Raw genomic sequence first — 17,859 nt, 5'->3', positions numbered from 1 at the left:
ATATACGCATCCGTTCATGTCACGGATTTCAGATTGGATATCCGCTTCATTTATATATATATATATATATATATATATTTAACGTAACTTATTACAAGAGATATTATAATTGGAAACATACCAAAAATTAAACATAACATTGAATTGTAGATTATTTTGATTCGAACACTGAAAAAATTGATGTATCGAAATGGAATTGTTATGTGAATTGAGATTGTAGATGATATTATAATATAGACTAGACTTGTCAATTGGTCGGATTTGGATCGGATTTGACTAAATCCATATCCATATTCAATTAAATTTGTTGGATCGGATTCGGATCGGATCTTTTTCAGATTTTTAATAACATAATCCATATCCAAATCCATTAGGATTTGGATTATCGGATCGGGCCTCCAGATCCATTAAAATTTTTTGATATGAATACTATTAATTTTAATAAGATTCAATAATAAAATAATACTAATCACACAAAACTATGTTATACCCATAGATATTGTGAAAATTAAAAATATTTGAAAATATCTGAAAAGATTTTAGTTTAAAATAATTAAGAAATAAATAATAAGAACATCATAATTTAATTTGAGAAAAATATGAAAAATAACACAAAATTTTAATATAAGAGAATAATAGTTTGTATAAAAGTACAATAAAATAAATTTAAAAATAAGAATATGTATACATATAAAAGTAAATTATAATGATTTAATATAGTTAAATATTATTCATATATATATAATTTATTTATATATATATATATATATATAATTTCAGTAGTTCGGATCGGGTCTTTATCGGATCGGATGAGTGAAAATTCATATCCACTTCTTAATGGATCAGATCCTTAGCGGATTGAATTATTATCGCATCGGTTTTATTTTGTATACAATCCATATTCATCTATTAAGACTCAGGTCGGACCGGATCAGACCTCCGATCAATTGAAAAGCCAAGACTGGACTTCAGAGACTATATCGAATGAAGTACGGACAATGGACCTTGACCGAAAATAAGAATTCTAAATTAAAAATTGTAAAAAATATATATTTATAAAATATATATAATGTATATAAATTAATAAATATATGAACGGGATCGGGTTACTAACGGATCAGATCGGCCTAAATCTATATTTGTTTCTATTTATAATCATATTTTTCTTATCAGGTCGGATCCCAGATCGGATTTTAGTAGATTAATTCATATCCGCTAAAAGTCAAACCAAACCGCGAAGAGCGATTTAGAAAATCGTCATCCGCAACCGCATTTGTGGTAGTGTTAATCGCGTCAATTGCGGTTGTGACTTTGCGATTTGTTGTAAAAGACATGCATGTACTTTAACAAGACTAAGACAATGTGTCATCCCTAAGTAAGTTGTATTGTTATCTAAATTTGTATTTTGTACTTGTAACACTTAAAGTCTATAAAAATGCAAAGGAGCAGACTAGAGTCTTTTTCCTAAAACAGTATCAAGCCTAAGGATTCTATCTGGAAGAAGATCAAGAAGATCATGCCTCAGAAGAATTTTGAAGAAGCTTGGAGTTGAATAAATCTGTTTGGAGAAAAATATTCAAAGTCAAGATCTCTACAAGTCACAGATTTAATGTTATAGAGAAGTCATTCGAGAACTTCAGAGAGTAACGACGGATGAGCAATATCTACTCGATGGATGAGCAATATCTACTCGACGGATGAGCTATATATCTACTCGATGGATGAGAAACATCTACTCGATGGATGAGAAATATCTACTCGACGGATGAGCTATATATCTACTCGACGGATGAGCAATATCCACCGGGAGTGAAGAAGTCAGGAAAGCTACTCAAGAACTTAAGAAGATATCGACAAGCCAATTTTAAAGAACTGAAGATTGGAGATATCGACAAGTCATTCCTTCACTAGAGAACTCAGAGTTATCGATAAGTCATAGTAAAGATATGAAGACTAGAAATCTCGACAAGCTGAAGACCTCTACAAGTCAAACTCAATATGGAGTGCTAGCGATCTCGATAAGCCTATGTACTTATCGAGATGTCAAGTGTGCTACTAATTCAAACTGGAGATCTCGAGGTACAGTCTCGAAGTACAAAATTGCATATCAGTTCAATATCCAAGATAAACAATCAAAAAACAATCCAACAGCTGGATTGAAAAGTATACAAAAAACAGCTTGAAGAGTGTGCAAGATCAATGGCAAAGATTAACTGACAAAGGAAGATTAAAGTAAACACGGGATGCTAAAGATATGTTAAGCTAGAAATGGAAGATCTGCTTTTCTATAAATAGAAATGACAAGTGACAGTTTAGAAAAGCTAATAGCATGTTTATTATCCACTGTGTAAATCAGCAGTTAACTGAGTTATAAAGTTAACACTGGTCCTCTAATTAGAAGGAACAATTTAGATCAAATCTTTTGTATCACTCTCAAGAAGAAGCTGAGCTCTTTAACATAAAAGAGCTTAGAAATTTTGTAGCAAAACAGTCTTAATTTTTAATATAAAAATTAAGTGAGTTTTGAAGATTTGTGTTCTTTATTTTATGCAAGTTTAATTTCTGCATGAACACTTTTTTATACAAGATTTAATTTACTTTATTCAACCATTAACTTTCAAGAAAAGCCTAAAATCAGAAAAACACATTCACCCCCCCTATGTGTGTGATTCATTACCTAACAAGTGGTATCAGAGAAAAATCTGAAAGTAAACAGATTCAAGATCTTGGAAGAATGAATACACAGAAAATCAGTAGCATCAAAATTCCTACATTTGACAAAGTTAACTACACTCTTTGGAAAAAAATGATGCTGTTTATCAAGATGGCCAATCCATTATATATTCAGATTCTCAAGAATGGACCCTTCATTTCTATGGTGAGAGTTGAGGAATCTACAGATGGAGACATGGTCATACCATCTCATTATGCTCCTAAAGATCCAGATGAGTATTCTGACCCTGAAAAGGAGAAAGTCTCCCTGGACAGCAGCTTACAATTGATATTGATTGAGTCACTTGATAATGTGATGTACAACAATATTGTTGACTGTGACACTGTCAAGCAAATATGGGAGAAGATTGAAATACTCTGTGAAGAAATTGAGGAGTTTAGATCTAATCAAAGAAGGATACTGATTTCACAGTATAATGGTTTCATGGCTAAGCCTAAGGAAAGCATTACTGATATGTTTGAAAGATTTAATAAGCTGATAAATGACTTGTAGCTTCATGACAAATACTATGAAGCTGAAGAGGTGAATCTAAAGTCCTTGCTTACTCTCCCTGACCATTTGGAACAGAAAATCTCAGCAATCAGGGAAGGGAGAGACTTGAGCAGAATAATTCTGGAAGTTCTATATGGAATTCTCAAAATATATGAACTAGAGATGATTCAAATGAAATCGTTGAGGTCTGGTCAATGACATGTTGTGGATGACTCAAGTGCTTTAATTATAAATGAAAGCCACTCATTCAATGATGAACTAAGATCCCAAACTTCAGTTGCCTCAACAAGTGAGCAGAGAACAAATGATTCACAAGAGCAAGTCATACTGGAGTTGGAAAAGGATGAGTTCTACACTCTTGAAGAACTGGATGAGCTAGATCAGTCAATGGCCTATCTAGCTAGAAAATTCTCTAACATTAGAGTAAATAAGCCAAGGTACTTCAGAAATAAAGGACAATTCTTCAACAAAGACAACAACTGGAAAGAGAAAGGGAAGTACAATTCTGACAACAAGAGTGGTTATAAAACTGGATCTGTTGACAGAACTAATATAAGGTGCTTTAATTGTGATGAACTAGGCCACTTTGCTACAGAATGCAGGAAACCTAAGAAGGTGAAGAAAGACAAAGCTTATCTTGAACTGGAAGCAAAGTATGAAACTCTTCTGAAAAAGCAACAGAGCAAAGCTTACATTACGAAGGGAAAGAGTTGGGATGATTCAGATAATGATGAAGATGAGGAAGTTGGAAACTATGCTCTAATGGCTTTGGAGCAAGGTGAATCATCCTCATCAAAAGCACATAAACCAACTCTTACTATTGATTTAAACGTGAATCAATACAAGAAAATTATTGAAAAGATGAGCACAGAAATGTTTCACATTCACACAAGCATGGTTGCTGCTAATGAAGAAGTTAGCAGATTAACAAAGTTAAATAAGAAGCTCGAGAGTGAGAATCAAGAAACTGAATTATTGCTAGTTGAGCTTGAAGCTTTAAAACAAGAAAATGCTTATCTCAAGAACAAGCTCAAGTGTGAAAATGAAATTGAAGTAGTGTTAAGGGAGAAGCTAGAAAAGAATGAAATAAAGATAAAATCTTTCAGAAATGCATCTGAACTGGTCGAACAGTATCATGAGAAGAATAAGACATGTGCAAACATTGCTATTGTCCTTGACTATGATGACATGAGTGATAAAAAGAAAACTGTAGGTGACAAAGGGAAAGCCAAGAAGACTGAGAATGCTCCAACCTTTTTGAAAGAGGTTAATGCACCTATATTCAAAGCATGTGTAGTCAACTTCAGTGAAGAAGAATTGAGTATCAAGCAAGAAATTGCTAATAAAGATAAAGAGAAGAAAATTATAGAATAAGTTCAATCTTCCAATACTGAAGAGAAACTCATGAACAAATAAAGTCTCAAGACTCCTGTTCAAGAAACCAAAACTGAAGATGCAAGAAAGAGAAAGAAAAATAGAAATGGGAAAATAAGGATAAACAAAAGCCATAATTTTGCTTATGTTACAAATGCTCCTAGAAAGAAGTGTAAAAAATGTGGCTCTTCAAATCATCTAACTCACCTTTGTAAAAAGGTTGTTAACAAGCCAGCTGAAGGAACTTGCAAATACAATGAAGCAAATTCTAATGGTCCCTATTCATTTTGTGTCAAGTTTGACTGTATTTCTTGCAACATGAAGGTAATGAAGAGTTGCCACAAACTGAGAGTAGACCTTAAAGAATCAAGAAATGAGTCTATATCAGAAGGAAAACATGCACAACAATCACTGAATTCTGTTTCATCTAAAATTACTCATTCTACCTCTACTGAACAAGTTACCAAGAAGAAACTACCCAACACTGCTTGGGTTTCCAAACACACTTAACACTCATTGTGTGCAGGGCTAGTGAAGAAAGTCATCTAGATCATAGACAGTGGATGTTCCAGGCATATGACTGGTGGTAGAGCCCTGCTATCACAGTTTGAGGAGAAAGCTGACCCATTGGTGACCTTTGGAGACAACAGCAAAGGATTCAAAATGGGATATGGCAAAATTATTCTGAAAATGTTGTCTTTAAATAATGTAGCACTGGTAGCTGATCTTGAAGTAAATCTTTTCAGAATTAGCATATTGTAGACAATAGTCTCAAGTCATATTCAACAAGAAGAATGCACTGTTATCAGCATGAAAACCAGTGAAGTTGCTCTGAAGGGAGCAAAGAAAGGAAGCTTGTTTGTTGAAGATTTTAACTCAACAAATAAGGATGGTATTTGTTGCTCAAGTTGAAGTTTGTGAGGTCTGTCAGACTAAGAAAATGAAGAAACTACTCAACAAGAGAATCATGGAAATAGAAGCTCATCTCATACACTCGAGTTTGATTGAACAACCTCAGGGGGAGTAAGAGGATCTTCAGATACTGGAAGGAAGCTCAGCCTGGGACCATGGTATCCCAAGGGAATCAATTATGGAGCTGTTGGACTCACAAATACAGATTTTGCTGGATGGAAGGTTGACAAAAAGAGTTCCAGTGGAAGGTGTCAACTTTGTCTTTCAAAGACCTATATCCTGATATTACATTAAGCTTATTTTTGTACCAACAGAAAAACAAGTAGCTGACATTTTTACTTAACCTTTGGATGAAACAACTTTCACTAGATTTGTAAGTGAAATTGTAACGCTTAATTTTTCGTCCTAAGGCAAGAACTCAGCTAATGTTTTGCAGCAGATTAATCTCCAGTAAATTAAAATTAATTTGATTAAATTGGAAATTAACTGAAATATGAATTATAAATATTTTAGAAATCTCTGCATATTTATTTTTCAAATTCAATTAACTTGGAATTTTTCAAATTCTGAGTAAACTGCCTGGTTCATTTATATTCTTAATATGTAAAATTAACACAAGGCAGAATTACAAAAACTAAAAGTATTTAGAGAACCGAGTTCTCGATAAGTATAAATTGACTTCTCGACAAGTCATTTTAGGACTTCTCGAGTGAGTCCTCGATAAGTCAATTTACTGACTTCTCGAGTGACTTCTCGATAGGTTTAAAATGACTTATCGATAAGTCCTTGTAGAGTTCTCTAATAGTGTTCATTCACAGAGTTCTCTAAAAGTATAATTCTTGACTTATCAAAAACTCAGAACTGAGATAATTTAAATTAAATTTTATTTTGAATTTATTCAAGTAAAAGTTAGAATTAGTTCAGTCCAATTTTTGGACAAACTGGGTATTTATTTCACATTTCGATAAGTCAAGTTTGAGTTCACTATAAGAGTAATTTAAAATGACTTCTCGATATGTACTTCACTTCTATAAATGACTTCTCGATAGACAAACTCCAAATGTCTATTTTTGAGTTCTCGACAAGTCATCTTCTTTGACTATAAATACCTAGACTTCTCGATACATACTATTACTCACAGCTTTCGAGACCTAGAGTGACCTAGCTTTCAATCCAAAACCGTTTTCTCTCTCGTTTTTCATTCCTTCTCAGAAATTTCTCTTACCCATTCATTCTCATCAATCAACAATGGCCCAAAATGTTGCTAGAACATTTATCCCAGAGAAATGAACCAATTATCTTGCTTTCATTGATGCAAACCAAGATCCTGATAGTTTCAAGGGGTTTGTGAAGATGCTATCTGAATCCTATCTTGCAGGTGCTTTGACTGCAAATCCAGTACTGTATCTAGACGTGCTGCATGAATTCTGGACTACAGCGGTAGTGAGAACTGATGTTAACAATAACTCTCTTTCTTTGGTGGTGAATGCACAATTGGAGGCCAACGAATAGAATTCAATGACCAAGATGTGAATAGAGCCTTGAGGCTGGCAACTGAGAATCTGGTGGAGGTACCAACTCCTGATGAGCTGACTGAGTTCATGGACTTCATCAATTATGGTGGGAGAATGAACCTGTCAAGCTTAAATCGAACCAATATAAGGAAGGAGTGGTCATTCATCTTTGATTATGTAGTAAGGGCCTTTACTTGTAGAAAAACAGGATATGACAATATCTTAAGTGTTGTACAAAAGCTGGTGTATTCAATTGCCCACAATAGACACCTGAATGTTGGTTTGCTAATCCTGGAAGAACTTGTAACCAGGCTGGTTATGCCTCTAACAGCTAGAGGTAAGGAAATTTTCTTTCCTAGATTTATTATCTTCACTTTAAATAATAAAGTAGCTAACATACACCTACTGAATGGTATAGATAGTACTAAAATAGGCAACTGTAAGCAAGTGTCCAAAATAATATTTGGCTCACTTACTACAAAGAATAAGGTGAATGTGAGTCTGAAAATCACTTCATTTATGTTGGAGAGATTTAGGACTTATCCTTATCCTATGCCTGGCATGAGATCCAATGCACAATCTAGTACAGCTATGATTTCTGAACCTGTGGAAGTACAAACACAGGATTACCAACAAGGATCTTCCCATGCTACAACCATTCTTTCACAACCTTTAGAAACTAGGAAACCAACTACCTCATCTTCCCAAAAAGGCGAGGTCAGTAAAAAGAAGAGAAAGGGGATAAGTCTAGCTGTGATAACTGAGAGTGGTGAGGAGAGAGCTGAAAAAGAACCACCTCTGGTCAAAAAATCCAAAAGGAATAAAAAAAATGAGATGACCACTTTATCCTCCTCTACATCCTCCCAACAGGATACAGTTGTAAAAATAACCAGGAGTGAGTCTACACAGCCTGTACAAGAAGCAATTCAAGTGTATGGTAGGAGAAATAAGGAAGGCACAGATTGTGAGAGCACATCTCTTGAAACTCCCTCATCTATTCAGGGGGAGCTGCCAACACTCACAACTGATCAACAATCTCTTCTATCTAATATTTCTTCTATTCCAATTCCACTTGAATTCATTTCTCAAGTGCACCAAAAATCAAGTGACTTAGCTCAAGAAGCTTTGCTCACCACCCAGAGACCTCATTTAGATGGTGAGAGGCTACATGTTGGGGTAGACCTTGATGACACCATCACAAACATGGGGGATTCATCAGTCTTTACTGAAGACCCCATGGATATCTCTAATGCACCTTCATGTGCAAAACAGTCTTCACAGACCGAAAGGTTTGAGGAAAGTACTCCTGAGGGGGAGCTATCTAAATCCACTCCAATTCAATTGGCGGTTCCTTATGAAGGAACAACTTCCCTCATAACCCTAGCAGAAATTGCCTCTGCAGTTGAAGCTAGAAGTACACTTGCCCATGATCCTGTCATGGGGGAGGCAAGCATAACACATTCAAGTGCCAGTGTGTTACAAGACACACAAGGGTTTGAGGCTGGTGCACATGACAGTAACCCAGTCAAATCCCCTCCAATTCAATTGGAGGTTCCGACTACAAGTGGAGGATAACACACTGTCAAAATCACAGAGCAATCGGTGAGTCAAACTGTGATCTCAGTCACAGGAGTTTCTGATGAACCATCCACCTCTCAACCTCAACAACCTCACATACTCTCTCAGTGGCTACAAGAATCTGCCTCTCAACCAACCTCTGTAGATGATCTACTAGTAGAGCAGATATCTCGACTGGCCAACATCTCACAGCATCTTCTAACTTCAGACATGAGCAACCAAGACTATCAAGTTATCATGCTTGCTTATAATGAAGAGGTTGAGGAGCAAAAAGAGAAAATTGTCAATGATGCTGAGCCAGATGGGAATGTGGATGCATGGCTGTCTGATGACTTTGCCTTAGAGATGAATCAAGTTCTGGCCAGATTTCGAGAAGAATATGTTACTATTCTGAGCAGTAATGCAAGAAACTTGAATCCAGAAGCTGTTTATGATACCATTACAGATGTATACAAAGCTCAGCTCAAAGCATTTCATCTGTTTGGTAAGGCTCTTGAAATCAAACTTACTGGCCATGAAGACAGAATCAGGAAACTGGTAAATGAGAAAATGGACAAGATCATACCATCTTAAGAGCAGATCTCTTCTAAATTCAAACATTTTTCTGAGCAAATGACCAGGATGGATCTTGCCTCCATTGAGAAGGAAGTCAAAAATCTCAAACAATCATTCACTAATCTCCATGAAATGATCCAGAACCAATTTACTCATTCAAATGAGACCAAGGTTCAACTGGATTAACTTCACCAGAGTAGATTTAAGCCCTCAGCTTTGCTAATGGAAGGGATCAAAGAGGCTATAGAAGAACACTTTGGAACATCTAGAAGCTCTTATCAGCCTGGATCCACTTCAACAAATCTGCAAATTCAGTCTCTACAGGGTCAAGTCACAGCATTACAAAACTCCAACTCCTCTCTCACTGCACAAGTTGAGGCTTTGACATCTCTTGTCAAAAGCCAAAAATAGATATCCAAACTCTGCGGATTCCCATAAGCATCTTCAAATGCAGAATTCTATAGCTTTAGGATCCATCATGGGTAAACTCAACATACCACTCCCTTCTTTGCTTGAACAAGTAAGGTCTGAAATCCCTACTCCCCTTCTTATGCCTGTCAACAAGACTAAGGGGGAGATAGAGGCTAGGTTGACACAATCAAGGTCATCTCAACATCAAGTTTAGGGTGCTGGAAAGAAAACTAAAGAAGTTAATCTTGACAAAGAGAGGTTGGCACAATCAAGGTCATCTCAACATCAAGTTCAGGGTGCTGGAAAGAAAACTAAAGAAGTTGATCTTGACAAAGAGAGACTTATTAGGTCTGTTGAAGGGCCTAGTTTGAGCAGAGAGTTTGAAGAACTACTCAATGCCTTAAAAGCTTCTCTCAACAACAATCACTTCACATATAAAAAGGCCCTGAAAAAGACAATCAATTTCATAAGAGTGATCAAAGTCAACAAGGACAACTTTCTGGAAGACAGGTTAGTGGTTAATGCAAATGACTCAGGGACAGACAGATGTACAGGTGTCCCTCAATTGCCTTATCTCAAGGAGGGCATCTGAGTTAGAAATCTTTATCAGCAAAGTTAGAGTTATAACTCGTGAAGATACCAAGCTACTAACTGCACTGAAAGATGCTCATGTAGCTGCTTTTCCTGAAGCATATCTTCAGCCAAGTAAGGGTATAGCATATATTTATCCAATCAACTAAACAATTCAGATTTTTCAATATACCTAAACAATGTGTCAGGAGCAATGAGAAGCTTATCATGATCCTAGGAACTAGCTTAAAAGCTAAAAAAATAAGAACCATGATGATTTGGAAATGATAAAGCTACTGAGGAGATATCTGGACAATGCAGAAGTCAACTTGCCCAAAACTCAGTTTAACAATGATGACTTGGATGATACTGAGCACAAGAAGAGTGATCAGAATCCTTTGGCTCAAATCTGAGTCAGTCTAGTAAGCCATCTGGTAGCAAGGGTGGAGAGAAGAAGAAGGAGGATGACAAGAATGATGAAGAGAAAAAGAGAAGAGGGGAGAAGAAGAGCAGAAAACCTCATGATGATTCAGGAACTCAAACAACCTTAAAAATCCAAATACAACCACCTCAAACCTTAGCTCAACCCACAACATCAACTATCTCTAACATCAAACCTTCCCAAACATCTAAGCCAAAATTTATTTATAGACAAACTGCCAACTCCTTCCTAAAAATTCCAATCACCTCAAGCCTCACAAATCTCAAGAAAATAATAACCCTACCTTTAGCCAAACCTTCACTAAAATTCAAGCTCAAATCTGTTGGGAGAAAGCCTAAGAAAGTCAAGCCTGTAAAAGAAGTGGAAGTGACTGAAAGGGCCATCTATAATTGCTTTAAAGAATCTGACTTTCTACCTCTAAATTGGTGCACCTCAGATGAAGACCATTTCCAACATCCAGCCGAGGAAATTGTTAAAATCTGGGTTGTATCCCTGAGAGAAGTTAGAGTCTATTTTAAGGATGGTACATTCACTCTTTTAAACAAAAACTTAATGGATTCTTTGACTCCTGCAGAAATTAAGAGAGTGTTAAGTTTGTTAAAAGGCAATGACACTGTTACAAGGACTTGGAGATCATCTTTGGCTGAATGGTTGATTGAAAGGGAGGAAACAAAAAAAGAGATAAGGTGGAAGCTGAAGTAAGAAGAAGGAAACACGATGAAGAAATAGATATGTTTATAAAAAGATCAGAAGAGTTGAAAGCAAAAGGAATGAGCAGAATTTTTAAAGATGGTAGATTTCTAAACATCAAAGTTGGTGGATTCTCAAGATTCAGCTTAGACTATCTGGACCAGGGTTACCCTAAGGCAGCAAGGCAAAAACTTGTGGAAGCTCTAAGTGGAACACTCATCATAGAAGAACTTGAAATTCTCGATCACTTAAAGGATAAACTTATAGAAGAAGCAGATGTAAAAACTGTCTTTACCTGATTCTTGTAACCTTGGAACCTGATGAATCTTATGTTGTACAAGCTGTAATTCTATCAAGCTTTATGTTTTAATTTTATCTTCCATCAGTTTTAAACTTGGGGTTAGTCTTGTTAACAGGTATGAATTTGTGTGAAGCAATCTTCTCACAAATTGGGGGATATTGTTGTAAAGGACATGCCTGTACTTTAACAAGACTAAGACAATTTGTCAACCCTAAGTAAGTTGTATTGTTATCTAAATTTGTATTTTGTACTTTTAACACTTAAAGTCTGTAAAAATGCAAAGGAGCAGACTAGAGTCTTTTTCCTAAAATAGTATCAAGCCTAAGGATTCTATCTGGAAGAAGATCAAGAAGATCATGCTTCATAAGAATTTTGAAAAAACTTGGAGTTGAATAAATCTTTTTGGAGAAAAATATTCTAAGTCAAGATCTCTACAAGTCACATATTTAAAGTTATAGAGAAGTCATTCAAGAACTCCAGAGAGTACCGACGGATGAGCAATATCTACTCGACGGATGAACAATATCTACTCGACGGATGAGCTATATATCTACTCGATGGATGAGCAACATCTACTCGATGGATGAGCAATATCTACTCGACGGATGAGCTATATATCTACTCGACGGATGAGCAATATCCACCGGGAGTGAAGAAGTCGGGAAAGCTACTCGAGAACTCAAGAAGATATCGACAAGCCAATTTTAAAGAACTGAAGATTGGAGATATCGACAAGTCATTCCTTCACTTGAGAACTCAGAGTTATCGATAAGTCATAGTGAAGATATGAAGATTAGAAATCTCGACAAGGTGAAGACCTCTACAAGTAGAACTCGATATGGAGTGCTAGAGATCTCGATAAGCCTATGTACTTATCGAGATGTCAAGTGTGCTACTAATTCAAACTGGAGATCTCGAGGTACAGTCTCAAGGTACAGAATTGCAGATCAATTCAATATCCAAGATAAACAACCAACAAACAATCCAACAGCTGGATTGACAACTCTACAAAAAGCAGCTTGAAGAGTGTGCAAGATCAATGGCAAAGATTAACTAACAGAGGAAGATTAAAGTAAACACGGGATACTAAAGATATGCTAAGCCAGAAATGGAAGATCTGCTTTTCTATAAATAGAAATGACAAGTGACAGTTTAGAAAAACTAATCGCATGTTTATTATCCGCTGTGTAAACCAGCAGTTAACTGAGTTATAAAGTTAACACTGGTCCTCTAGTTAGAAGGAACAATTTAGATCAAATATCTTGTATCACTCTCAAGAAGAAGCTGAGCTCTTTAACATCAAGAAGCTTAGAAATTTTATAGCAAAACAGTCTTAATTTTTAATATAAAAATTAAGTGAGTTTTGAAGATTTGTGTTCTTTATTTTATGCAAGTTTAATTTCTGCATGAACACTTTTCTATACAAGATTTAATTTATTTTGTTCAACCATTAACTTTCAAGAAAAGTTTAAAATCAGAAAAACTCATTCACCCCCCTCTGTGTGTAATTCATTACCTAACATGATTATTACGGATCAGTTGGCGGTTCAACTAATTATTATAAAATAATTAATAATTTACAAAACAAAATTTAAAATATTAATAAATTTAAATTTAAGTTTCTTGATAAGTTTACGTTAAAAAATAAATACAAACTATCTGACTAATAACTAATACAGATTTACTAAAAGTAAAATTTATGCACGATGAAAACTTCAAATAAATAGGTTCTTAAAATTTGAGACTGAAGCGGGGATAAGTATTGGACGACTAATTGGCTTCGGCAAGGGGCCTTTGAAGTTTGACAATTAGGTCTTAACAAAGGTATATTATTATTTGAATATTAGAAAATAACTTTTTTTTTTAAAAAAAAGTGTTCACTTATCAATTTAAATGATATCAAGTATATTTTAGAAATTATATTTTATTATAAATATATGTAGCAGTCTGCTATTACAGTTGCGTTTTTGCGATTTATAAAATTTTAATATCGCATCCAAACTGCGAATAAGCGATTATTGAAATTTAAATCCGCAACCAATCTGCGTTTTGCGATTACCGCATGTGCGGTATGGTTGTGAGCGGTTGAGCTATTCAATGCGGTTGAGAAATTCGTGTGTACACCCCTGATTGACAGACTTACCCATGTGTTAGAGTTAACTTAGTATTAATTTTTTGTGGCCCCACTAAAATAAATAAATAATCTTATATAATTATTCATATTTCATATTATATTTTAATTTACATCTTAATTTTCTATCTTTTTATGTATATATAGTTTGTACACATTTATTTTTTAACAATTTATTCAATCCCACGTTAAATATATAAACATCTAAACATTAAAATAATAAATTACTAATATTTTTTATTAATATTTTAAAACATCGAAAGTACACGAAATAATAAATTTATTAATATATTTTTTAATATATATATATATATATTCATTTATATAAATATACACATTACTTTAATATTATATGTATATATACATAAAATTCATAAATATACATATTACTTTAATATTATATTATATACATAAAATTCATATATATTTATAAAAATATATCCAAAAATATATCCTTATATGTAAATATATATATATGGGGTGAGTTCTATGGAGTCCACCTTTTTATCGGAGTCCTCGGAGTCCATCTACGTTCTGCAAATAAAATATATTGTAAAACGTGTTATTTTGCAAAACATGTTACACAAATAGCATAACTTCAACAAAATCATGCAAATCTCATATATTTACGGTACAATATGTATGTTCTGCAATATGTTCTGCAACATGAACATATATGTTCTGCAAACTAAACATGTTTTGTAGAATATATATTTTTGCAATGTTCTGCTTGTAAAATGTATGCAATCTACAAGATTTTTGATAGAATAGTGATGTTTGTCGAAAAATAATATGTTTTGCAATATTTTAAGCTATATTTTACTTGCTGAACATATATGGACTCCGAGGACTCCAATTAAAGGTGGACTCCATAGAACTTTACTCTCTATATATATGTAAAATTATATCCAACTATATGATATTTTATATATTTATTAATTTATTTATTTTTATACACGAAATTTACACGAAACGAATATAAAATGATGAATCACGGATATATGTTTATCTTTAAGTACATGAATGCTAAATATATCGGGGAGAATATGTGTTTGTCCTTCACTACATGGAAAACGGAAAACTGAAAACGAAAGGACACCACGCAAAAGTTTACGAACGACAGCTCTACTTAAAATACGACATGCCCGCTCTAGTTAAACTATTATAGAGGTGTATTGGATGATTTGACATGTGATTTAGGCATTTATTTGTCAGCAGGTAAAATCACATCTAATAGTGAATTGCCGGCCTCTATATACAGTCAATTAATCAGTGGCTTTTAGATTCTTATAGGGCTTTTAACGGACTCGCAACTCATTGTCAAAAGCTCTCTGAGTTTAAAATTTGATCGATTATTTTTTTAATTAATCACTATCAAATTCCTCATTGATTTGAATTTTGGTAATTAATATCCCGGAGTCAAGAGACCCCATCTTTTTGCATGTTTTTTTAGGTTGCTATATTTGACTCGACATTCTTCATTTCAATTAAGATATTGATTGCAAATGAAGGAGAAAATATATAAATTAATATTTATTTATACTATTTTGTCTTCTACTTCTTTTATTCTTTCTCTAAAAACTCGGGAGCATAATTTTATAGCTGCATTGAATATTTTGGATTATTTAAATTTATGTCAAGTTAATGCATGATGTGGTAAACGAATTGGTAATATTGAAAAACTGTCTTAGAGTTCTTTTTTAGCCAAAATACGGGATCTATTAATTGATTTTTTTAAAAAATATTTTAGGATATGCATGTATGTAATTATGTGCAGCAAAGCAACATTCTGCTATCCCTAATTGTTTCTAGTAAATCCATGTATGACCGCTCTTGGCTGACAAGGAATATCCAGAAAGACAAAAAGACTTTGTATATATGTAGTACAGAGGTTTCGCCAACTGTGTACTGTGAATTAACTGATCTATAGAAAATATACGAGCATGTCCAAGGTGCAGCTTGATGATGGTGTTCTACATACAAAATCGGCCATGCGCCGAACTTGGTTCAACCGTTTATTTGCAGCTACGTATTTAATATCTATTTTTGCTTTAATATTTCATCACTGTCATAACATTGTTAGTTCTACTGATCATAGGACTACCAGGAAAACCACTATAATTATGTTAGTAGCCGATTTGGTTCTGGCATTTATGTGGTTTACTAGGCAAGCCTTTCGCATGTCTCCTGTCCGTCGCGAGGTTTTTCCTGAAAACCTGACAGTCGATGAGAGTGAATATCCAGCGCTGGATGTGTTCGTGTGCACTGCTGATCCATACAAGGAGCCACCAATTGGCGTGGTGAATACCGTGTTGTCGTTGATGGCTTATGATTATCCTACGGATAAACTTTCAGTTTATGTATCGGATGATGGAGGATCACAGCTCACACTGTTTGCTCTGATGGAAGCTGCTGAGTTTGCTAAACATTGGCTCCCATACTGTAACAAGCACAGCTTGCTTGATAGGGCCCCTGAAGCATATTTTGCATCACAGACTAATTTCAGCCCTGCTAAACATGATCAAATTAAGGTACTTTTCTTATCACTTTTAGTGCTCAGGCTTTTAAATTCAAACTTCTTAGCTGCTAGAGAAATTAATATTCTCTTACATAAAAAATAAAGATTATGACTAACCTTTAAATCACTGAACTTCTGAAACAACCAATTTGAAAGTTGTGTTTTTTCTTTTAAGTCAACCTTATATTGTGACGAAATAGAACAAATATAATTGTACATCTAAATCTTTGGAGGGACTAAAATTAATTGGGGATGGTCGAAGGTTATGTACCAAAGGATGAAAATGAGGATCAATAACGTGGTCCAAAGAGGGAGCATCGATGGATATGTGACAGACAAAGAAGCTCACAGAGTTTTTGCCCTATGGCAAAATACTCCTGTTTTTACTCTGCGAAGTCATCCTTCCGTTGTTCAGGTCTCATTATTTTTACTTGATCACAGTTTTGTACAAAACCCTCTTCAAAATTTGGGCATCAATAAATGGTCGCTTTAAATCAAACACGAAAAAAACCTTGCAGGTGGTAATGGAGGGTGCCACTGAAAAGCATAATGGTCACCAAATGCCAAATCTTGTGTATGTTTCCAGAGAAAAGACCAAGTCTACGTTTCACAATTACAAAGCTGGTGCACTTAACGTTCTGGTAATAGTAGATATAAATTTTATAATCGGATAAACCATTGATGTAAACATTAAATTAATCTTTATTTCTGTTTTCATGCTTTTATAAGCTTCGAGTTTCAGCGACAATGACAAATGCCCCTATAGTCTTAACGCAAGATTGTGACATGTTCTCGAATGATCCAAAGACACCACTTCGTGTTCTGTGTTATTTTACTGATCCTAAAATGGACCCAAATTTGGCACTGGTCCAGTTCCCGCAAACTTTCCATGGGATTAACAAGGATGACATATATAGTGCTGAAGTTAGAGATGTTGTTCTCCATAATTGTTATGGATACGATGGTATACTTGGACCTACGTACATGGGCTCTGGGGCCTTCTTTCGTAGAAATGTACTGTTTGGAAGTCCAGGATCACATATACCTCTGCAAACTTCAGACACTATAAACAAGTCCATAAGCTCTGTGGAAGTTATGACAATGGCACGCCACGTTGCAGGTTGTAACTTTGAGGCTCAAAGCAAGTGGGGATCAGAGGTTAGACTTTTTGGTACTTACTTTACTAACACTTATAGCCTCATCTATCACAGATGATCACCTTCTTTAGTACTGCTTCATTTTCCCTCCCAGCTGCCATGATATCCTAGAAAAATATCAATTATTGTCTACTTATTGCAGATAGGATTTAGGTATGGCTCCTTGGTGGAGGATTATAACACAGGCTACAGAATCCAATGCCAAGGATGGAGCTCTGTATTCTGTAATCCAAAAAGACCTGCATTCTTAGGGAGTTCTCCGATAACACTCCATGATGTGCTCAATCAAAGCAAAAGGTGGTCCTTGGGTCTTCTTGATGTCACATTTTCAAAATATAATCCGCTTCTCTTTGGTTTGCGGTCCATTAACCCTCTCCAAGCCTTCTGCTTTGGTCACTATGCATTTTGGCCCATTTGGTCCATTCCACTTATTGTATACTCCTTCTTTCCTCAGCTTGCTCTTATTAATTCTTCACATGC

General features: G+C 34.9%; 1 protein-coding gene across 1 annotated transcript; it reads left to right on the top strand.

Annotated features, from left to right (window-relative positions):
• The first annotated feature begins 15,647 nt into the window (after nucleotides 1–15,647).
• On the top strand, nucleotides 15,648–17,437 carry LOC141714243 (cellulose synthase-like protein G3). The gene is made up of 4 exons (XM_074517775.1): nucleotides 15,648–16,235; nucleotides 16,485–16,637; nucleotides 16,741–16,863; nucleotides 16,952–17,437. The coding sequence occupies exons 1-4, from the start codon at nucleotides 15,648–15,650 to the stop codon at nucleotides 17,435–17,437; spliced, it is 1,350 nt and encodes a 449-aa protein (XP_074373876.1).
• The last annotated feature ends 422 nt before the right edge of the window (nucleotides 17,438–17,859 follow it).

Source organism: Apium graveolens, chromosome 3, assembly GCF_009905375.1.
Source record: "Apium graveolens cultivar Ventura chromosome 3, ASM990537v1, whole genome shotgun sequence".
In the NCBI taxonomy this organism is placed as follows: domain Eukaryota; kingdom Viridiplantae; phylum Streptophyta; class Magnoliopsida; order Apiales; family Apiaceae; genus Apium; species Apium graveolens.
This window is presented reverse-complemented; position numbering and strand designations above follow the sequence as displayed.